The sequence below is a fragment of the Taudactylus pleione genome, unplaced genomic scaffold (assembly GCF_031769625.1).
Source record: "Taudactylus pleione unplaced genomic scaffold, aTauple2 ptg000015l, whole genome shotgun sequence".
Lineage (NCBI taxonomy): Eukaryota > Metazoa > Chordata > Amphibia > Anura > Myobatrachidae > Taudactylus > Taudactylus pleione.
The window spans coordinates 6,958,000-6,982,528 of NW_028284417.1; the positions used below are offsets into that span (position 1 = coordinate 6,958,000).

General features: G+C 40.3%; 1 protein-coding gene across 1 annotated transcript in view; it reads left to right on the forward strand.

Moving 5' to 3' along the window:
* Positions 1-24,529, forward strand: part of LOC148542096 (CD109 antigen-like) — a 333,340-nt gene that overhangs the window by 86,330 nt on the left and 222,481 nt on the right. The window contains exons 6-9 of the mRNA XM_088470525.1: positions 4,015-4,054; positions 4,638-4,722; positions 9,892-9,988; positions 12,923-13,064. Of these exons, the coding sequence (XP_088326651.1) occupies positions 4,015-4,054; positions 4,638-4,722; positions 9,892-9,988; positions 12,923-13,064 (364 nt within the window). The remainder of the gene's footprint in view (positions 1-4,014; positions 4,055-4,637; positions 4,723-9,891; positions 9,989-12,922; positions 13,065-24,529) is intronic.

The following is a 24,529-nucleotide window of genomic DNA, read 5'->3' on the forward strand; positions in this document are numbered from 1 at the left end:
AAAAGCGTGCTACAGCGTGTATTTTGCAATCCCTGTACATATTGATTGTAGACATATAGTCCATGTCGACATTTTGGTTGTCTAAATTATTGTACCTGTCGACATTATGGTGTATAAGTTTTGAATGTCTAAATTGTGACTGTCTAAGTAATATACCCAAGGCAAAAGAGCATGTAACTGCACCTGGACAACCATGTTGCAATGCAAGGGGTGCAAATAGAATTGTTTTTCCATGCAGGGTAAATACTTAATGATGTTGCATGTAGCCCACAAATGCTGGACAGCTATATTTTTACACTGCAGTTTAGATTTCAGCTTGGAAACACCCTTCTCAAATATAAATCTTTCTCATACTTGCCGACTTTCTGGCAAGTCAGCACAGCAGCGGGCATGACAATGGCATCAGTGGTGTCGCAGCGCAATTGTGTCGTTATGATCCTGCCCCACGCTATACTTTGCTGCGATCACAGGCATTGTAACGAGGGGATGGGGCTATGATGATGTCATTCAGTGCAAATCGTGTTATAGTTTCCCCCCTCAGTACCATACTTTTTTGATTGATATATAGATACCAAAAAGCCACTCAGTACTTACAAGAGCCCATAAGATATTACAAGTATCGGAAGATATCTTTGTAAAAGTGCTAGGGCAAGTAAGTTACTGGGTTTCACATAAAAGCATACTTTGCTGAGTGTTGAATCCTTGTTTCTTTAAGCTCTAGGAAAGCTAAGGTATACAATTACATGTTTGTTATTTTTACCCCTTCAAAAGCTCACATATAAGTGTATAAGAATGACTTGATTTTTCCAGCCGTAGTATCTAGCATAAATAGCTTATAATTATGGTTGCCAACAGTATGTACATTTACTGATGAAGCCAAATTCAGGAACTGCAGAATAGCAAGTTTGCATTTTATTTTTTATTAAACACTTTTTGCTGTTGCTATTTTTAGGACAATAAGGGGTAAATTTACTAAAGTGAGAGTTTTTAGAAGTGAGTTTTAAAAGTGAAGTTGCCCATAGCAACCAATCAGATTCTAGCTATTATCTTCTAGAAGGTGCTAGTTAAATGATAAGTAGAATATGATTGGTTGCTATGTGCAACATCACTTCTAAAACTCACTTCTAAAAACTCTCACTTTAGTAAATTTACACATGATTGTCTATGGATTTACTAAGACAGTGTAAGCCAGTGCTTATCCTCAGTTACATATCTCAGATACTTGTAAATTAACGTTGGGGTTTCTATTTCACTGTGGTGTTTTGAGTAGCTATATTGAAACAAGCTTAATAATAAGCAGGATCCATGTCTGTTGTATGCCCTCTTTAAGCCTTAATGGGAAACATATTTTTTTCTTTTAATACTTATTTTTGTTTCTTAATTGATCAGAGGATTAATTCAAGCCAAATAGTATGGAGTCATAAATGAATGTAAAGCAGCAGGGAAAATGTATTTAGCATTCCGTAAAGCAGACAGAATGTTGAGTGAATTTGATAAAGAGAAACAATATGTTTTTATTTTGTTATAGTTGATAGTATACATCAAAAGACGCTAAAGCAAAACAATCAAGACTCCAGCTGCATTTGTTTTATGGATAAGGTTAAAGACAAGTTACAATAATTGGCAAAAGTCATAACTCGATATAAAGAAATTTCATGGCGCACACCTTTCCCAAAACGTGAACAATTGGTAGCAGATGTGACACTCCGAGAAGTGATTGGATAGACAGCATGAATTTGTTACATACATTTTGAAATTAAATTTTCAACTAATTTATCACAACATTATCTAAAATACTTACCTTTTTTTTGTTATTTAGGTGTATAAAATGTATTTTTTAAAGGCTGTGAAATTACAGTTGCTGTACCAATAGCTTAAGTATAGCATATGGGATGCCGGCGCTTAGAATACCGGCGCCGGAATCCTGACACCTGTCAGAACTAGGGCGCCGGCATCCCAACTGCCAGCAACTTAAAGGTAAGTAGCGAGGTTGGGGGGAGGGTTACGCACTAGGGAGTAGGTGCGGGGAGGGGGAGGTTAGGTTAAGGCACCAGGAAGGGAGGGTTAGGGGAGGGAGATGGTTAAGATACCTACCGACAGGTGTCGGTATCCTAACCCTGTCAGGATGCCAGCATCGGGATTTTGACCGCCGGCATCCCTAGCGCCGCAATCCTGTACCCATCACATAGCATGTATATATTTATATGCTATACATTTGTAAAGTTGTTGGAAATATGTGTGTGCAGGCTTGATAATGTACACACCAGCGGATGCCCTGAGACTCCAATCAGCCCAGTTACTTAACTAGTGGAGGGGTTTTATTGAATGCAGAGCAGGTACAGCCATACTAACTGTTATGCACACTGGTAGATAGAGCGGAGTAGGATCCATCTCCTACTATGGCGCTCTAACAGAATGACAAGATGGCACTGCACATGCACAGTACTTTGTTTGATGGCCATCTTGGAACAGGGAAAGAAGCCTCCCAGGAGGAGTAACATGTACTCTGTGCAGTAGTGCACTCCACCTTCAACAAAAGTAACAGACACTTGTGCTGTATTTGTACTTGTTATATTCTAAATCACATGTGTTCCTATCTTTTGCAATTCCATCAGTTATTCAAAGGACAGTGCTACAAGTGTAGTTGGGACGTAAGAGGCATGTGTTACATTATTATTAATGGCTGTATTTACCAACCTTTTTTTGTTTTTATTAAAATTATGTGAAAAAGGGTATTTTCACACCCGTTTGACATTATTTTAGTTTCAATACTGAAATGTATTAAAAGGCAATTGTACTAGTTTTTTGTGAAAAACTACTCCAAGCCCTTTAATTCTCATTTAGCAAGCAGATTGCCTTTCTCATACTTGTAATGGGAAATGCAATCTCTCTGAAATTACTAAGGGGAAATTGTGAAAAATTACAAGATGGAAGCCCTGCTATAACATCGCCATCTGGAGATGGTGTTAAGCAGGGTTCCCCCTGGTTCCTGGCTCCAGCTCTGCTCTGACAGGCAGAGCAGAGCCGGGAGTCGTCCCCCTGTGATCAGCTTTGTGGTCTAAATAGACCTCTAGCTGATTACTGTAAAAAAAAATTGTTAAAAAAAAAACCTCAGGCAACTTACCTGCAGCCGGTGATCAGTGAGCTCTTTCCTCTAGTCAGCTGGTTGCCTGGCCTCCTTCACTGTGACCCCAGTCAGCTGTGCTGTAAGCCAACATCTCAGTTTACAGCACAGCTGACCGAGGTCACAGACCAGGAGCCCCGGCGACCAGCTGACTGGAGGAGAGAGCTCACTGATCACCCAAGTAAGTGTCAGCTGGGGAGAGGGGAGGTCGACCACAGGGGGCAGCCGCGTGGGGGGGCTGGGGGGTAGCGTTAGCCGTTGTCAGCGTTTTGTTAAGCTTTTATTTCCCCAGAAAAATAGCAGTCATTCTAAGGTGGCAGCAAACTGGACCAATGCCTGAGCACCTAGAAAAGCCAACACTGTGCAATTTTATCACAATCCCAGGATGACAAAGTAAAAAATTCCAGACATTCTGCACTGGGTCCGGGGGACCTGTTAGTGCATTCAGAAGATGAAATACATGCTTATAGCGATTATCTTCTAACATAATTTACTAACACAATCAATAATGATCTATTATTTAATCAGTTTATCATCAGGCATTACACTAGTTTCGGGGCCACTTTGAAATTTCCTAATAAGGAGGAGGGAAGAGATTATGGGGTCTATGTACTAAGCCTTGGAGAGAGATAAAGTGGACGGAGATAAAGTACCAACCAATCAGCTCCTAACTGTCACTTTTCAAACACAGCCTGTAAAGTGACAGGAGCTGATTGGTTGGTACTTTATCTCTATCCACTTTATCTCTCTCCAAGGCTTAGTACATTGACCCCTATATCACATATTATAAGGACTTTAGATCAATATAAATAGTACAAAATATCAATACATTTACTGTGCTATAATATAGGAAAGTAATATGTTTTTTTTTCTTCCATTTTTATTCATAGCATCAGCTTTATTATCAAACCTTTACTGTAACCCAATATGGTAAGTACTGTTTTACAATCCTGTTCTCTCTTATACATTTATAAAATAACAGATACAGATGTGTCCACATATATCTATCCTCTGTGCGCTACAAGTCTCGTTACACATAATGCGTGAGTGCTGTGTGACTCGGTAACGCCAATCATCTTTTTGTGTGACTTTTTACCTTCAAATGCATCTATTTCGCACAGTGATGCGAATAGAACGCACAAGCAACTTCTTATTAAAATGATATTTGGCATGCCTATATTCTGTGTGTGACTTCGGCTGTATCTGCATGCAAAATGCTACGTTACAGTGTCAGCGGCTGTGACACTGTAACGTAGTGTTTCGCATGCAGATACACCCAGAGTAGCACACAGAACATAGGCATGCCAAATATCATTCAGCAGAAGCTGATTGTGCTTTCTATTTGCATTTGAAGTAAAAAAGTTGCACCAAAAGACGCTCTGCGCTACCGAATCACGCCATGGATCGACTAGAAGGGGCTTGATGTATATGGACACATCTATATATATGCTATATTTACACTAATATAAATATTCTGCATTACTTATATTGTCATATTTTGTCTGTAATCTAGTCCTACCTAAGTTTGAAGTTTTACTGACTACACCCTCACATTATTCGATAAAGACTGGGTTGTTAGAAGGCGACGTCACAGCAAAGTAAGTTCTACATTTTCCCTATGCAGACTTTCACAGCTATCAATCATACTGACTGGTGAATGATTACGATTCACACAGTACTTTCAATAGACAATGATTTCATGTGCAAAAAATAAGGAAAATACTGCTGGGATGCTTGTACTTGCCTGTCAGCCAATAACAACTTGCATAATAGTTATTTATGTGAATTTTTTAAACAATTGGATATGCTCAAAAGACCCAGCCCGGTGCACCTCCTGGATGTTGTCTGAGGAGACACATAAAGTAATGGCTCATGAGAGCGGTGGGAGCAGGGAGACAGAACACATCTTACTCATCCACAAACAGCCTTTTTCTTTAAACAGAAAATAATGACTCCAATGTGTCGGATAGTTTTCTGTCTGTAATTGACATCCGTGTCTTTCTATTGTTTGCTAAGTGCAGTAAATAAGTTATATGTGTTTATTTCCACTATAGATGTAATTAGGAATGTCTGGACCCTAAAATAATATTTTGGAGATGTCTCTACTTCTCCAATCCTTGCCTCAAGTACAATTATTACCATTATACTCCATACCCTCAATTACAACTGCTTAATACATTTGTAGCAATATAACACAGGCAATCGATCTTCGCTGAAGTGCCAAAAGTCATGTGATAGCAAAAGTAATGGTAGGTGGTGTCACTGCTCTGTGATGTCTTGGAGATGCCTAGACCTGTATTGTAATCTGATATCTCGTTAGTTTAAACACTGGCTAGGCTGCTCATGGCCAGAACGAAGTTGAGTTTACATTCAATATTCCTCGATCTAAGTGCCATGTGTGTTTTGTGAAAAACTTATGGAAGGCATCACTGTGGACAGTGCAGTGTCCGACCACGAGTGCTTAATGATCGTGATCAGCAGCAAGTGGACAGAATTGTCTGTGGTAACAGACAAGCGACACTGGCTCAAAACACATCCACATTCAGTTCTGGAGGTGTCAGACACATATCCAGCAGGTCAGTGCAATGTTCTTTAGCTTCCATGGGATATGAGAGCAGAAGACCCACCAGAGTCCCTCTGTTAACACTATGACACTGGACACAGCTCCTCACCTAGGCTTGTGATGTCGCTAATTAGACCCTGGAGGACTGGTAACATGTGGTTTGGTCCGATGAGTCACAGTTCTAGTTGTATTGGGCTGATGGTAGGGTTCGGGTGTGGCACAGACCCCATGAGGCCATGGAACCCAGTTGTTAACAAGGCACTGCCCAGGCTGGTGGTGGCTCCATAATGTCATGCCAACAGTAAAGCATCCTGAGAACATTCATGTGTGGGGTTGTTTCTCAGCCAAAGGAGTGGGCTCACTCGCAATTTGCCTAAGAACACAGCCATGAATAAAGAATGGTACCAAAACATCCACAAAGAGCAACTTCTCCCAACCATCCAAGAACAGTTTGGTGATGAACAATGCTTTTTCCAGAATGATGGAGCACCTTGCCCTAAGGCAAAAGTGTTAACTAAGTGGCTTAGGGAACAAAACACCAAAATTTTGGGTCCATGGCCAGCAAACTCCCTAGACCTTAATCCCATTGAGAACTTGCGGTCAATCCTCAACAAAAACCCACAAATTCTGACAAACTCAAAGCATTGATTAGGCAAGAATGGGTGGCCATCAGTCAGTATTTAGCCCAGAAGTTGATTGACAGCATGCTAGGGCGAATTGCAGAGGTCTTGAAAAAGAAGGTTCAACACTGCAAATATTGACTCTTTGCATAAACTTAATGTATTTGTCAATAAAAGCCTTTGACACTTATGAAATGCTTGTAATATTACTTCAGTATACCATAGTAACATCTGACAAAAAGGTCTAAAAACACTGAAGCAGCAAACTTTGTGAAAACCAATACTTGTGTCATTCTCAAAACTTTTGGACACGGCTGTATATATATTTGGCACTGCAAGGGTTTCACAGCTACGTTCACAGGGGTTACACATGACATTGTGCACAACTACAGAATGATACAGACAGCAATACAACTTACATATACCTAATTACAGTGCTCAAATTAAATAGTTATCGTGAAGAATACATAATGGACAGGTCCGACTTCGCTAGAACTTACAACCTAGGGGGGACTGCAGGCAAAAAAGAGTGAAAGTACAGTATGGTGCACAATACAGTATATAGAAACTATGTAGCCTTAAACTGGTATTACTCTAGTACTCCATCCTTGATCTCCATCCCTGAAGTCAGTGATATTAAAACCAAACTTCTATTAAGGACCTTATAAAAAATCCAAATAAAGATGGATAACACAAGTGAAATATTTAAAATAAGAAAATGTTTGAAGGTAGGATAAGCCATTTTTAAAAAGAAATTCACTGTGCCTTTACTTAACTTATTCCCAAACAATGTTTAAGTGGCAAAGGGCTTGATTCAGAGATGGTCGCAGAAGAGGCTGCAGCTGAGTCTATTGACAGTCACCTATCTGCGACTTTATGCAAATGCTGCTACAGAGTCATTCCCTTGTGTATAATCATGCATCTGAATGTGCAAGGACTGAGACGCCCACTTTCAGCGTCCGTACATGCTGCAATACTGATTGGTGCCCAGGCCTGAATTTTTGTGTCTGAAGACAAAGCCACCGGCCTCAGCACACCTTAAACTGTCTGAAGACACGCCCCCACTTTCTTCAACGCTCCCCATTCTGACGCCCCAATTGACATAGTTTCTGTGCACCATACAGATGTGTTCTCATACATCTAGCCTCAATACGCCATGGGACGCGAGTTTGCCGGCTGGTCCATTGTGACTCGGCTTGTGCCAAGTGTCTTTGTAGTGTATTTTTCACCCGAAAATGCATCTCACTGCAACTGGATGTGACAAGCTTCTTCATGAGTCTGCGCTGATTATTTTGATATGCGACACTTGTATATCTGTGTGCGATTTAATCTGTATACGAAGCACCACGGACCTTGGCGTTGAAAAAAATGCATCATAGCACTTCGTATACAGGTTCAAACTCGGGGCCTGATTCAGCAAGGATTGCAGATGCGAACGCTTACGCAGCCGGCCGATTGTTATGCACTGCGCGTGCGTCAAAGCTGCAGTGCGCATGCGCGACCGCTGTACTGCGAACGCACTGCATACTCGCAGAGCAGGGGAAAACATTGCACAGTGAGTGACAGACAGAGCGTTTGGAAGTGGTGACGGGGGGGTGGTCATAGAAACACAGGCGTGTCAGGGCGTTTGAACGCCGTTACAGGGGCGTTCATAAATTATCCACTGTGATGCCATACACAGCTTGTGTACTTACTGCGTGTGATGAGTTTAGCAATTCCTGAGCAAGGTCAGAGCTTGTGCATTGTACTCGATGTTACCAATGGTTGTGCAGTCTTGCTAAGTATTACAGATGTGTGTAAGGTAAAGTGGGCATCCTTATATAGTGCTGCTTCGGCATAGCGATCTCAATGGATTAGCATACTATAGCACTGGAATTGCATGTGTAATCGCTATTGCATTCACAGTTGTGATCCGTAATGATTCAGGCCCTCAGATCTACATGCAGATATACAAGTGTCACATATCAATTTAATCAGTTCAGTCTAATGAAGCTGAGTGACAAAGACGCTCGGCACACAAGTCAAGTCGCACGGGCCTGGCACACCTAGAAGAGCTGTTTGGTGTGACTGCAGCAATAGTGTATGTGGGCACATCTGTACTTCAACTTTGTTTTTAGCCTGCAAATCTTGTTGTGTATGTGGTAGAACTTCATAAATTAAATATCCAAACCCTTAACATAGGAATTCAAGTGAGTTATACAGTACCTGCTGCCCGGGCCCGGACAAAGGGGTGTGGCCTAATCCGTCTTATGTTTTTTTTTTATTTTTGCGCACCGAGGAGGGGGCCTGTGTGCCCCTCAGCAACGGGCCAAATCCAATGTGATCGCTCCCCCCCACAGGCAGAGGAGACTGCTGCTGCTGCTCAGCAGCAGCTACCAGTCTTCCACTGCAGCCCAGCATATAGCAGCATGTGCTGGGCTGATGACAGGTAAAAGGGAGGGGAAGCAGCGTCAGACCCGGGCCACCGCTGGGCCTCTCCAACAAGCCCGGGCCTAGGTAATGAGTGCCGCCCCACTTGGCGCCCCTGCCTGTGCATTGGTTCTAACCACCTTCATTGAATCTATAGGAACATAATATGATATGTTATTCTTCACAAGTGATCGTTAATATTGTAAAATGTTCCCAGAATACTGTATACTTGCTATTACAGTAGTAGCACTGATAACTAATAACTAATGATCGCTTTTCTCTTGTACAGTATACTGCCAAATGCTGTCATTTATAATTTTGCTATGATGTTTATGGTGTCAAATTATATTTGTAACTCTTCAATCTATAGTGGTCTTAATGCTACATTCTATAACACAGAACAGTGTTTTATGCTGGCGGAGAGGAATGTACTGGGTACTGAACTTTTATTTTGGTGACGACACTGTATTCTGTTTAAAATACAGAGTGGTTCTGTTTACTTGCCATGGGGGCTGTCATAAAATTGTCTTAAATAATGGCATGGGACTACATTGGACACCATGGAAACTGCTACACCTATTTTCTAGACAGACAATTACTCTCATTGTACAAAATAAGTCTTTGGTCATTTCTATGTAAGCATGCAACTAGATTACATTGAATCCATTAGAGAGCAATACAATTGTGACACACATGGCATCACTTTCCACTATAAGTCAATTAATCATAAAGATGGATGCCATGTTTCAATTTCTGAAAGTTGGTGAAAATGTCTTTGTTATAGTTACAGTAATACATATTAGGATAGAGTTTTCATCCCCATATGTCTACTAGATATAAATCAAAGTTATTATCTAGTTACAAATTAGATTAAACAGTGTTAAATAGGGACCTGTAGTCTACCTGTAAAAAAAAACAACACTTAAAGCCCATTTTTTTTATTGAAATAGTTACTTTCCCAGACATTCCCTTGTATTCCAATAAATTGCTCACATAATTCCAAATAGCAGTGAGTGGGTGTTCTCTTTGTTCCATGTAACATCCTCAATCCTTTCTTGGAAAAAGAAATAAAAACAATTTCCTACTTATAAACATTTTTGTTATGCCACACAGTGTAGCAATATGTTGACATTATAGTAAAACAGTTTTTTTAGATTATAACATTTGAATTCTAGATATACCTATGGAATGCCAGTAAAAGGAAAGCTGACTGTTACCTTATTGAATACAGCAATTTATCAGAGGAAAAACAACATCACCAAAACATTTGAGGTAAGTATACATGTTCATTACAAATTGGTAATATGCAGTCAATGCTTTGAATTGGACTCTACTTATAAAAATAAACATTAGTAGTTAGTAGCAGTACTCACCAAATTGCCTGTCCACAACTAGATGAAAATCCAGCTGTATAAAAGTGTAGCACTGTGGTTGCTAAGCAGAGTCCCTGCTGCGTTTAAACTTTTATTTCCCAAATATCAACATCACATGTTACTAAACTGTCCTAGTAAATGACCAAAGTTGAGGCAAAATTTTGCTCGATAGAATTTCAAGATGTCTTCCAATTGGAAACCGTAGCATATGTGTGGTTTGTATCATGCACATGTCATAGATACGTATGCCCCAAACAAACTAAATTGCTTAAACATGCTCACAAAAGCATTATCTATGCCCAAGCTATAAATATAGCACCAATCAATGTCAGAGAGCATTCATATGCAGCAATCCAAAACGGTTTGCAAATGTTGACAGTTGTCATCTTCATCATTCATCATCATCATCTGCTGTTTGCACCTGCCACTGTCATCTGCAAAAATATGGCTTTCCCAGAGCCCGATCAAGGGACATTATTGAGAAGGGGAGGAGCTGTGACAAGTGTTGTGTGGGTGTGGCCAGAGCCAAGTGGGTGTGTACTCCCTGGCACTATCAGCCCTTATGTGTTCCTAAATATATAAAAATAGAAATCTTGCATAAATCTGTCAGAAATATAGAAATACAATCTGTGTGGTCAGATAGGTAACTGGTCATCATCATGTTGCCATGTTGATGGGCCTATGTTATGTGGAGGCCTGGAGCATAGCTCCATCCACCCATTGTTAATCTGGCGTTGGGCGTTCCCAGGCGTATACACCTCTTTATTTCATTCTATTTTTATTCACAATGGCCTTAACATTACTTGGCCTTTGTTAAAATGCTCTGCCCTACCCTGTTCTGACCATCATGGTGCAGACTGACATCATGCAAATCTGAATGGGCACATATACCTGTGTACACTGTTCTGGGCACATATAGTACAGATTTATGAAAGGCATGTTACACCGACTGGCTTAGTACTCACTCTGCATCAACACCTAAATTTCAAAATGTCATGTTTCACAGAATTCAATTAGCCACCAGCTGGCCAAAAATTGTTTAATGTGGTCTAAAAACCCATGGCCGCATCTTTTTGCTATTCAATTAGAAATCTGCATTAAGTTAACTCAGATCTCTATGAGAGTTAACACAGATTTTCTTCCATAGACCGAGACTACGTGAAAAATAGGTATAGTAAAAATCCTTATTTTAATATAAAAATTAGAAGATGCAGTGCAGAAACACTTAGGCGCCTTTCCCAATGAATAATAATGTTTTTTAATAGGAAAATATGGGCAATAAAGACATGTCATTTTTCATCTCATTTGCTCTAAAAAGCAGAAAAATTTGTTAAATGATGCTGGACATGTATATTGAGGTGTTATATTGATGGCAGATGAGGTTTTAAACTTGCAGATGGGAGTTATAATGGCTTTTTTTGCAATTATTTACAACCTTGTATATAAAATCACTATAGAGACATTTTAATGTACCCCAATATGCTCTATACACTTTTATTCGCTGAAATACACTTGCTATCATACTGTATTATAATTTATCAAAGTTGCAAATATCAACCATTTGATATCATTTAACTGCATCCAATACTTTGCTTATGGCCACTGTACTGCCATCTAATTTACCCAACACGAGAACATACATGAACAGATTATTTCCTTTCATGTACATCATGTGTCGTACAGTGCAGAATTGCAACATTCATGACTTGCCGTTTCTAATTGAATTTTGTGGGTATCGGGAGTGCGCTTTATGAAAATATCTTGCAGAACGCATGTAATGTTATTCCGTGAGCACAGGGCACAGAACCTACAACTAATTGAATGTCCCCCATGGTCTGTAAATACAGCTCAGATGATAATGGTGTCATTTCATTCTTCTTTGTGGTGTCACAGACTATTATAAGGGATAAGTCCGGGCATAACAAAAACAAGAACATTGAGCGTGTACGTGAACTGATTCCCGAACAATATTAACAGTGTATATTATACTTTATTGGACCTTTTGTAGTTAGTGGATGCACAGGTCTCTACCATATTCTCAAAAATACCCACCATCCTCAGGAGCAGGTGCATGTTTTAAATGCCACCAAGTTGTCATAGTATTTTTTTTTACAGCTCTGACATATGGGGGAGGCATGCTTGCTGCCGAGGCATACAAAATTTGTGTATTTCACGGTCATTCCATTCCATATGTTCGCTCTGATTTTCAAAGGATGTTTTGTGCAAGCTACTTAAAAACTTGACAATGATTCATTTTTTGTTGCATTTTATTTATTTGACTTAAATCCATGTGGATTAGTATAATGTCGTGGAGATGCAAGGGTATAAATTAAATGAAAAGTTCATAAATACTGTAAGTAAAAAAAAAAGTAAAATAAAAAATGTGTCTTATGTAAAAATGTGTGCATGTGGCCGTGTATATATTTGCCAGTTTATGTTTGTGTTAGGATGTGTGAGTGTCAGTGTGTGTTTTATTTGTGTATTTTATATGCTTATGTGTCAATGTATTGCTTTATTATTTATGTGCCTGTGTTAATTAATTAATTAATGAGAAATGAATGAACCTCTCACAGTGAGGTATTAACGACAGATATTAAAGGTTATCTTGTATTATATGGTAATGGTACTCCTTGTTAACCACTAATATCCTTACAATTTACAATATGAGAGTACATTATACCAAAATGATATGCTGTCCATAAGCAGTGCATAATTATAATTAATTTTTTCAAAACCTGTTAAACTTTAATTGTATATTGTTTAATTTTTGCACTGATATAATGACATTTTTGTTTCTTAAACTATGTTGTATCACTTTTTTTTACAACTACAGATAAATGGTTTTTCAAAGTTTAGCTTCACTAATTTAGAGCTGAAGAAGCTTCTAAGCTATGAGCATACACCATCTGATACTTTAGCTACAACTTTCAGTGGTCCTGTGGATGTTGTAGTCATGGTCACTGAGGATCTTACAGGTAATCCAAATGTATTACTTTCTTGATAACTTATTTTATTTATTAACATTTAGTTCTGCTTTATTCTGGATATATCATACATAAAAGAACATTATTTTCTATTAAACTTTAATTAATTGTATAATTTTGTTTTAGAAAACTGGAAGTTGTATTTCATTAAGAAGCTTATCTTTTCAAGCGTGTGTATAAATGTCATTATATGCAAACCAAAGTCTCTGTGAGATCTTTAAACTATACCTAATTTATAAATAAAAAAATAGCATTCACATAATCAATTGATACAGTAGTTATAAGTAATAAACTAAGGTGTGACATTATGCGGGCAATACAAATTTAGATTAACTTGCTAATGTCAATATTATTTGCACATGATTGTTTACAGAATCCAAATTCATAAATCCAATGCATAAGAGGATTGATACAAAAAGATTTTTTGTGAAATAGCTCTAATATGAGCATATTTATTATTGCAGTCTTAAACATGATCACTGATATTTGCTCAGAATGATTCACAAAAAATTTAATTAATATCACAAATATTCCAAGAAGTGATTGTAGCTCACATACAGCGGCAGGGTTATAATTACATGATTCACAGATAATCCTGTCATCACGTCCCCCATCCCGCCCATTACTAGTGGTTGGGATGCGTGAGGATGCCCAACTCTTCTGGGAGTCCATGGAACACCCCAAAAATGTTGGTGTCTCCCGGACGTTCCGTGAGAGAGGGCAAGAAACAGTGAATGTTACATTTTTGCTCACTCATTCTCTTTTTTTGTTGATGTATTGTGCAAGCTACATAAAACCTTGACAGGGTTTCATGTTCTTTGGTTAATTTATTTAATCATATGAATTTTAATGAAAATACTAACAGAACAAATTGAATATGAATATATCAACGAATAGATAATTAGGTCTGTCTTAATAAAATATTTAGTGGTTAATCTAATAAATTAATTTTCAATGGGTAATTTAATACCATAAAGTAATTTATCAGTGAGTAATTTAACAAAATATTTATTAGCAGGTAATGCAATAAGACATTTACTAGTGGTAAATATTTTATATTTGCCAGTGGTAAATATTTTAATGATATAGTTATTTAATTATTCTTTTGTCCACTGCAGTAGTGGGGAGGTTTAGAGATTGAGGGTGATGTAATGTTTAATGTACTGGGGAGATGTACGAAGCCCTGAAGTGGTATCAGCGCACGTTATGTTCGCTGATACCGCTTCTCCCCGATGTATTATCGGGGGTCTGGGCGCCCCTGTCATTATCGGCGCTGATATCTACAAGATATCGACAGCTACAGCCTGGCGCTAGCCTATACCCACAGCAGGGACAGCGCTGTCCCTGCTGTGGCGGCTGCCGGCTCCAGGGCTCCATGCGGGGATCTCGCGATACTTGCGAGATCCCGCGCATGCTCAGTGGAGCCGGCCCGGACAGAGACACAGTGCATCAGCACTAGGCTGATGCGCTGCTGTCTCTAGCGGGTAGCGCCGGAGGGGGGAGTTAACGCTCCCCCTCTCCGGCCGATGAGATGTTTATACATCTCATCGGTAGTGCTTCCTGCTTCACCTCGGTAAAGAGGCGAAGCGGGAAGCGTTATAGCGGCATCTACCCCATCTACCCCAGTATGTCTTGCATGTTTTCTCACTGTGCATGCTTCGAAGGTACAAGCCTTGCAGCGTCCACAGCATTTTTATTGCATCTACATTTATGACTGAAGAAGTGTAATTGGGTTGTAAAAGGGCGTTCTCGTATGAGCTATGCAGAGTTGGATGTAACAAAAATATGCCTGTTTTCAGGTGTATTTTTTGCACTTTGTATAGTGAGTACCAGACTTAAGGTGCGCACACACTAGACGATATGCTCACGATGTGATATCGTGTGCGATTTCTCTTGAACTCTCCCAGGCAGCTCCCCGGCACTCCAGGACACAATGTGCAGCAAAAGCTGCACAATGTGTCACTAGATCTATCGTGCACGATCTAAAGATTTGCTGATCTTTAGATCATTCATGCAGGATAGCAGACATATGCTTGCACGGATCAGGGAGATCCATGATGCATCTGTCTCTAAAAAAATAAACACAGATGCACGGACGGATCAGTGAGATCCGTCTGTGCTGCTGTGTTTTATAAAAAATGAAAGCCTGTGTGAAATAAAAAAGAAAACGGTGTGCACCCTCCCCAAAAAAGAGCAACCAGTCCCGGGCTTTTAGTGACCCGGTGCTGGTTGTGCAAAATATGGGGGACAAACGACAGAGGGGTAATTGGCATGATGTTGGATGTTTTTTTGTGTATTGTACTGGGCAATAAGCTTGTAGGGACTCTGCTGTCACTGGTCCTAGTGGATCTTTCTATTTCACTAAATAAACTCAAAAATATACAATATGTATCCCTTGTGTAACGTAAGTCCCTAGATGTATTTTGTGGAAAAATTATGTTTATGGATGAAATGGAAAGAGGCACTAGTAGCTTAAAATAAGATATTTATTAGTGAGTACAAGAACAGAATAAAACATGTGTAACTCTAAATACAATATGCCTTCCTGGTGGTTTGGGTCGAAGAAGTTTAACGCGTTTCATTCAGTGTTTCAGAACTTTGTCAGGAATGTGTGCATTCTTTTGGAAAGTGGATTCTGTGTAAATGGCTTTGCCATCTTTGTCCACAGTAGCTGTTCAGATTTCCTGATTGTAAACTACAAACTTATTTCCGGATCGGGCACTTTTTATGTAACCAAAGCTCTACATTCATATAAGTGGAACCCTAATTGTTTAGAGTGTAATTCCCATATATGGTACCTTTGTCCATAGTATTTTTAAATACTTTCTTTCTTTATTCCCTGTAGTTTCTGAATGTTCAGAGTGACCTTTAGAGGTTTCCGGTGTGTGCGTGGAGTCAGGGGGGTACATAAATAGTGGGGTAATTTTTAGAGGACCACGCATAATGGAATTACAGTACCTGATGTTCCTGAGAGGTCTCCCATCTCAGTACCTGCTTAGCTCCAAGTTCAGATGTGATTGGGCATTTTCAAGATGGTATGACTATAGTTCCCCTTTTCGGGTCTTAGTAGGTATCCACTTTCATAATTATTTCTTCCTTCCATCCCATGCTATATATCACCCAGCATACATGATAAATCCTACTTAACATCTTCTTCTTTGCAGGAAGCTTTTTGAGGCAAAATCTGACCTTTTGGTGTAAAAGCCATCAATGAAAATATCTGTTTTGTTTCTAATCTTATGAGTATATTTGGATCCTTGCCTCCTCTCTATGGGATGTTCACTTTTTTAATTGCTATAAATGAAATAAGACTATAATCGTGGCGTGCAGTTCTAAAATGCTCAGGTGCTATGGGCCTGATTCTGAGTCAGACACAGTGGTGATGGTGGATGCAGTGGAGTGATGTTTTTCATCTGTTCGTGCCTTGAGTCGCACCATGCATGAGCTGTTTGTACAGAGTTGCAGTACAAAGACTCTCGGTAGCAGAAATGTATGGGGCATTCCTGGTCAGTGACTGGGTGGTACCTGGGGTACTAAACAGATGCACGGAGACATTTTACCTTATAGGAGTGTCTCAGGTGTGTTTTGGTTCCATGCATAGACGCTTAGTCGCTCACATTGGAGGACATATTCAGATGGAGAATCTGCACCTAGCATAGGGCTGTTGCAAGTTTTGATGGTGCGACCAATGGTACGTCTAAAGATGCAACAAGCAGTATTTCAGTGGCTACAGATTCTGATAGTGGGCGTCTTATGGTGCGTACACACGGTACGATTAAAATGGACGATATGAACGATAACGATATCGATCATATCGTTATCGTGCATTTTTCGGTGCCCAACGACCTGCGATGTGCGGGCACATATGGACGATAATGATATCGTCCATCGCCCGTGCATGCAGGCCAAACCGGTCGATTTCGACCAGGTTACTATAGGGACCCACGATCATTGATCGCGGGTCTTTGGCCATCTTTGGTGGGTTCGTGGTTCGCTGGATGATCGATTTCGATCATCCAGCACACCCAGGTGATTGTTCAACTATATCGTTATCGTTGACGATCGTCCCGTGTGTATGCACCATTAGTCTTTGCACATTTGAACACATGGATGTACACCAGGGAAGGGCTTTGTAGTGGCATTAGCATAAAGACACAGATGCAACTGTGGCAAAAAATCCAAGGATGGCCGCGGCTGCATGTGATTGTTCTCCAATCCTCGCATTGGGTTGTTTCATTTTCGTATTTTTGAATCCTCTGAATTTGTTGCAGTGGTGGAATCGTAGTTTTGTCTCTCCTAGCCATGTGTTATTAGGTTTCTTTTTCGTACCTGGAATGACGCTGCTAACCAGTTAGCTCTTCTTTACACTATTCTGTTTTTTTCTTCTCCATCTTGTCATCCTTCAATAGGATCTCCAGTGTTTATTGATATTCAGCTGTTTTTTTTAGTTTTTACCGGGAATTTTCTTTTATCACGATATTGTGCCTGATTCAGCAAGGAACGCAGTTGCTAATACGCACGCAGTCGGTTGATTAATTTGCAGTGCGCATGTGTATTCATTACAGTGCGCGTGTGCGAGCCATACGCTGAACTGTGCATACGCAGAGGCTGTGCAGACTTATGATAGAGTGATTGACAGGAAGTGCTGTTTGTGGGTGGTGACGGGGGGTGGCCGTGCGAACGCAGGCGTGCCAGTGCGTTTCAACGCCATTGCATGGGCATGCATAATTTAGCCACTGCGATACCAGACGCCTCCTGAGGTCTCAAAGCGTGTGCAGAAGTTAGCAATTTCCGAGTGAGGTCTAGGCTTCCTTAACTGTGCGTATGGGGTCCCATGTTACTCGATGTTACCGATAGCTTCGCTATATTGGCCTAGTATACGGATGTAAGGGGAAGTGGGCGTCCTTATGTCAGGCTGTGTACACAATGTGAATGCACACATTTAAATAGCACCGCTGATATTAACAACTGCTGTGCGTGCGTTTAAGCAGAATTGCGTTCTGTAGTGAATAATGTCCATAGTCCCTTTCTAAGAATTTATTTTTCATCCTGTGTGCTTGCTTTTCAAAGTCTTATAGTCTGGAGCAGATAGGATTCATTTTACCAAATGGTGGTTGTAGCTGCTATTTGCAGGGATGTAGTTGTTACAATCCACAAGTTTTGACAAACGTTTTGTGTGTAGTTTTCCATTTTCAATAAAAATGCTTAGATCTAGGAATTTCAACCTCATGTTGGCTAGTTTTTGTTGCAAGTTGATTTGGTTGTTGTTGATGTATTATGTGAAGGATTCTTGTTGTTTGTCTAGTTCCTTTCAGATGACTAGTATTTTGTAAGTATACCTTTTTCATGAAATTACATGGTTTCTAAGGGTTTTTTTCTTCCATATAGTACCATTTAAGGGAATGACACTTCTAACTTCTTCACATTACTGCCATCGTATATTTCACCTTAAAAATACCTACATATCTCGCTATACAATACAGTACACAGAAGCATAATATATAACAATATAATCACCTTCTGCAATCCAAACACATCCCATTATTATGCAGTATTTCTATATCTATCATATCCTATATTTCTCATCTCTCACTGCAGCATTACAATTAACATCAGTGCCTTTGAGGAATACCCTCATCCATGACTCACATTTACACCTAACATCGCATTGGAATATGAATGATGTGTTGTTTATTTATATATTTATTAGTTATATTTATTTACCCTGATCATTGAAAAGTGAAACATTCCATTATCATGTTTTAAATAATGAATGTTCCACTTATATGTATGCAGAACATCCATATATTGCTTAAGATACAAAGTGTCAGATCTGGAAATAGGATTTTCTAATTGTAAACTACAAAACTTAACAGTTACTGCATTTGTCATAAAGAACGGTTTCTATGACAATAAAGTGACCAATAAGGAAGGGATTTACAGCTGAACGTCTACCCCTCAGGTGTAACCTCCAGAGTTATAGCACACCCCTAGAAGACGGGAAGCAATCGGGAAGCCGACTGCCTATATACCGGCAGCCGGCTTCCCGACTGTCTTATCCCGGCAAGGGTGAAATGCCGGGCGTCTAGATGTAGACGCCCGCATTTCCCTGATGCCGGGAGACCGGCGCCCGGCATCACGATCGTAGTGATGCCGGGCGCCGTGAGCGGACAGCCGCAGGGGGGAGGGTTAGGTTTAGGGCTCCCGGGGGGGACTTAGGGTTAGGCACTCCCCCGGGAGGGTTAGGGTTAGGCTAGGGGGAGGGAGGGTTAGGGTTAGGCACCCCCAGTGGGGACTTAGGGTTAGGCACCCCCCCGGGGGACTTAGGTTTAGGTAGCGGGGAAGGGGGTGGTTAGGGTTAGGCACTTAGAGGGGGGATTAGGGTTAGGCACTTTTACATTTGCACACATTCCAGAAGAATCTTGGCCACGCTGAGTGAAACACATTGAATGGCATACACCCACACCACTAGGATGGGATGCATCTACCAGCGTGAGATCAGCCAGTACCAACAAAGGCAGACTGCAGAAGTTAAGACTTCAGTGCCTCCAATATTAATGCAGTGCCTCAACCCTAGACAATTAATTTGTTACCCATACTTTCGGATACCAAGAATCCAGGTCATTAAGGAAATGTAAATGGTGCATGCGCATGCTATATTTGTCGCTCATAAAAACCTTTTCTTCAATATACCAAATATAGTTATACAGGTTGAGTCTCCCATATCCAAAATGCTTGGGACCAGGGGTATTTTGGATATCGGAATATTCCGTATTTTGGAATATTTGCATAAAATAATTAAATATCTTGGGAATGGGACCCAAATCTAAACACAGAATGCATTTATGTTTTATATACACCTTATACACAGCCTGAAGGTCATTTTATACTATATTTTTAATAAATTTGTGCATCAAAAAAGTTTGTGTACATACATGAAATTCATTTATGTTTCATATACACCCTATACACACAGCCTGAAGGTTATTTTATACAATATTTTTAATAATTTGTGCTTTAAACAAAGTTTGTTTACATTGAAAGCAAAGGTTGTTCAGTCATGCTAAAAATATTCCATATTTCCGAATATTTGAATATGGGACACTCAACCTGTACCTGTTACTGTAGAAGAATGGACATATGCCAGGACTTTCAAAACTAAGCAACTATCCTCTGAACTTTTGCCAACTTGATCATACCCTTTCCCAAGTTTTTAAGTTTCAGCATTTATTTTAACTTAATATAAATTTTATGTCTGTATGACATAGTACTAAAATTACTTACAAATGTGCTTTTAGTGATATCCCACATTTTCAACAGTTTCTGCATTTATATTTAGTTCTTATGAAAAAATGTTTTTTTTTCTGAGCATGTTTTATGTAGCATTATATAGTTTTTTTTATTTACCCATTTTTTTTACTATAGTATTTGTTTTTTTTACCCACCAATAAATATTTATCTTATATTAAGCTACTAGATCCCCTTTCCATTTCATCCTTGCACACCCATTTACCACAAAATACACTGAGGGGTAAATTTACTAAGCTTCGTTTTTGTCCCAATTTGTCCCATTTTTCAACTCAGATAGAATCGATCAAAAAAGGATGTTTTTTTCACTTAAAAAATCGAGAATTTACCATTATCCATGTTTTGACAGGATCGTTTTGATTGATGGTGTATTTGGTCGATCCTGTCCGTTTTGAAGCCCCAATTTCCCTGCCAGAATTTCTCTCCTGAACAAGCAGGCTGTACATATCAGTGAAATATGTGCAGACTGCAAGTTTTTTTTATATTTAAAGGGTTAATTTTAATTAAAAAAATGACATGGGGTCCCCCCCAAAAGGCTAACCAGCCCTGGACTGGCCAGCCAGTCCTGGTTCCTAAAATTACAGGGAACAAAATGAGTAGGGTTCCACCGTAATTTAAGAACCAGCACCTGGCTACAGGGCCAGTGCTGGTTTTAAATATAGGAGGAAAAAAAATGCGTAGAAGTCTCCTTTATTTAAAACCAGCATCGGACCCAAAACGACTGGGGTGTAATGCCACAGCCTGGAGACCCTATTACCGGGTCTCCAGGGCCAAAGCATTATCACCCCAAGCCGCTCAGGCCAAGCCAGGAATATCAGGGGAGGTAGGGACCCCCTAAAAAAGTTCCCCCCTCTCCTGAACCCAAGGCTTGGTCTGAAGCCCGGGGCACTTCCTCGCACCCCTGGAGCGGTGGGTACGGGGGTTATAAAGTGTTCAAAAGTATTAAACTATTGTACTTTACAGTGGTACTACATGTGCCAGCATGCCTGCCCTTTGGCAATTGTGGAACTACAAGTGCCAGCAGGCGGCTGGCACCCGTACCCCCACTGTAAAATAAATAGTTAAATAAAGACACAGCGCTCACACCATATATAGTACAAGTTTAATACACCTATCCCATTCACACATACTTACCTTCTGCCAGATGTTTCTGTCAACTTGTCCCCGTAGAATCCATAAGGACGTATCTACAACAAAGATCATATACTCACCTCCATCCTCGCGCTGGTCTCCGTAGCATCCAGGGGGTCTTTGCAAAACAAGAACACGATTACCCGAAACCAAACGGACAAGTGTTGGTATGTGTGTTGTCACACATACCAATTCTACGCGAATGTCAGCTGACGGGACATTACGGAAATTCCAATGTCCCACCAGCCAATCAGAGGCCGCTTCACATATAGTAGCCGCTCATTGGCTGGAACCCACGTGTTCGGGATTCCAGTGCCGGGATTTCGTCACCCAGCATGCCGATGGTTGGCATTTTAACTGCATCCCATTAAAAAACTGAATTTTTGCCATTTAAACATTTTAAGTGCAAGCTGAGTAGCAGTCATCTCACAACAGTCTAGGGCCAAGTATTTACTTAGAAGTGTGACCTTATGTTTCCCTAGTAAGTTATTGCATTTTCAGTGAGAAAATAAAATGTGCATTCCTCTGGAATGTTTACTTGGATGAGTCACAAATCTGTCTTTAACATAGTGATGGGGAACTATTTAGAAAGTAATTTCATAACAGTGCAGCTCATCCTAAACTTAATTTTGAGAAAAATAGCTTTTCCTAATATATATATATATATATATATTAGGGATGTGCAGGCTCGGTTCTACTCGGTTCCGTTCGGTTCTTTTTACCGAATCTTATTGGCTATCCAAAACTCGTGACAGCTGAAACCCAATAAGATCCGGTAAAAAGAACCGAATGGAACCGAGTAGAACCGAGCCTGCACATCCCTAATATATATATATATATATATATATATATATATATATATATATATATATATAATGAATATATTATACAGTTGTGCCCTTATATTAAGGCTGAATAAAAAAACTACGGAAATCTCCATAGAGAATTTCGGAGGGGGGGAGGGGCATGGTGTTTAAGGGGCTGCACCTCAAAAGCTATAGGGGTACCGAGCTGAAATCTGGCACGGGCGGGTAGAACTGTTGCTTGGTGCTGCATGCCAAATTTCAAGGCAAAAACATAAAAGGATTTGGGAGTAATCTAAAGTTCCAACTGTAAGTTTTTTCTGGCACTCAGGGCCTGATTCAGACTTGGGAGTAGAGTGAGATATCTCTCTCAACTGATCATCTTGGTGAAACCATGCTGCACTGCAGGTGGGGCAGATTTAAAATGTGCAGAGAGATTTAGATTTGGGAGGAGTGTTTTCAAACTGACATCTAAATTGTTGAGTAATAATAACGCTGTGCAGTATTTGTGGGCTACATGCAAAATCAGCCAGTATTTACCACATATGTAAAAAAAGGTATGTATTTAAACTAGGGATGTGCAGGCTCGGATAGGTTCGAGTTTGCACGTGGAGTTCGGATTTTTCCCTCCAAAAAAACGGAACTCAGAACGAGGCAAAACGTCATCTTACATGGACGAACATCATCATTCCTGGTCTTTTGTCCAGGAATGATGATGTTCGTCCATGTAAGATGACGTTTTGCCTCGTTCTGAGTTCCGTTTTTTTGGAGGGAAAAATCCGAACTCCACGTGCAAACTCGAACCTATCCGAGCCTGCACATCCCTAATTTAAACCCCTTGCATTGCAATATGGTTTGTTCAGGTTCACAGTTGAGAGAGATATCTCATTCTATTCCCAACTCTGAATCAGGCCCTCACTTAGGACAACTTTTCTGCTGTTCTCTATGGGGGATTGTTGGGAAAGCATAATTCAGGGTAGGGGGCGAATTTAGACTTGGGGTTTGTTTTATTAGGTAGCTATTGTTCCAGGGTAGGGCCTTTTGGGATTCAGGTAATTGAGAAAGTTACAGTTTTTAAACTATTACCTCACAATTGCACCATTTTAGAGATAGGAAGTTTCAATTCCTTGCGCAACCTCAGTAGGAGCCTCCAGCAGGTGTACTTACTGTGGCTTCACCTGGGTGCACCAAGATGGCTGTGCACTGTGGGAGGTGAGAGAGGAAAATGTGTTACTACACAGGTGAGGGAGGAGAATGTCAAATGTGTTACTACCGGGTGAAGAAAGAGAATGTGTTACAACATGGGCTAGGGAGGGGAATATGTTACTCCAAAGGTGAGGGAGAGGAGTAAGCTACTACAGATGTGAATGAGGATAATGTTTTACTATAGGTGTGAGGGAGGGGTTGTAATTCTACACAGGTGAGGGAGGGTAAGGTTGAATGTGTTACAACACAGGCTAGGGAGGGAAATATGTTACTATAGAGCCGAGCGAGGGTAATGTTTGCTACAGAGGTGAAGGAGTGGAATGTGTTAGTACAAATGTGAGGGAGGGTACTCACCATAGCAGTGATGCATTATTATAGAGGTGAAGGATGAATGTGTTACTGGAAATGTTTGTTGGAAAGGGAAACAGTAAATATCTGTGTGGGCGAAACTGGGTACATCTGCTAGTGTATGTATATATATATATATATATATATACTAGCTGAAGTACCCGGCGTTGCCCAGATTTAGATCTTCAAGTTATTATGTTTTATTATGTGATGTGGTCCAAATCCATCCAGTGGAAGGCCCAAAAAGTTCTGCCCGGCGCACTCCGCCGTGAGGTCCGATCAGGACCTTATCACTCCATTAGGCATTATAGACCAATTTTCCACCCCTCTGTGAAGATTTCATCCAACTCCATACAGTGGAAGCCCCAGAACAGACTCCCCAGTTCAAAGTTCTGGCCAGCATACACCAACAGGAGGTCCAACCCAGACCCCAACTCCCTAATATGTCTTCTGGGATTCAATGTTACCACTCTTTAAAGTTTTTGTCCAAATAATGTGATGTCATCCAGTGGAAAGCCCAGAACAGGCTCCATGGGTCAAGTTCTTCCTGGCACACTCCGCTGTGAGGTCCGACCAGGACCCCAACCACTCCATTAGGCATTCCAGAAAAATTGCTACCCCTCGGTGAAGATTTCATCCAACTCCATCCAGAAGAAGGCA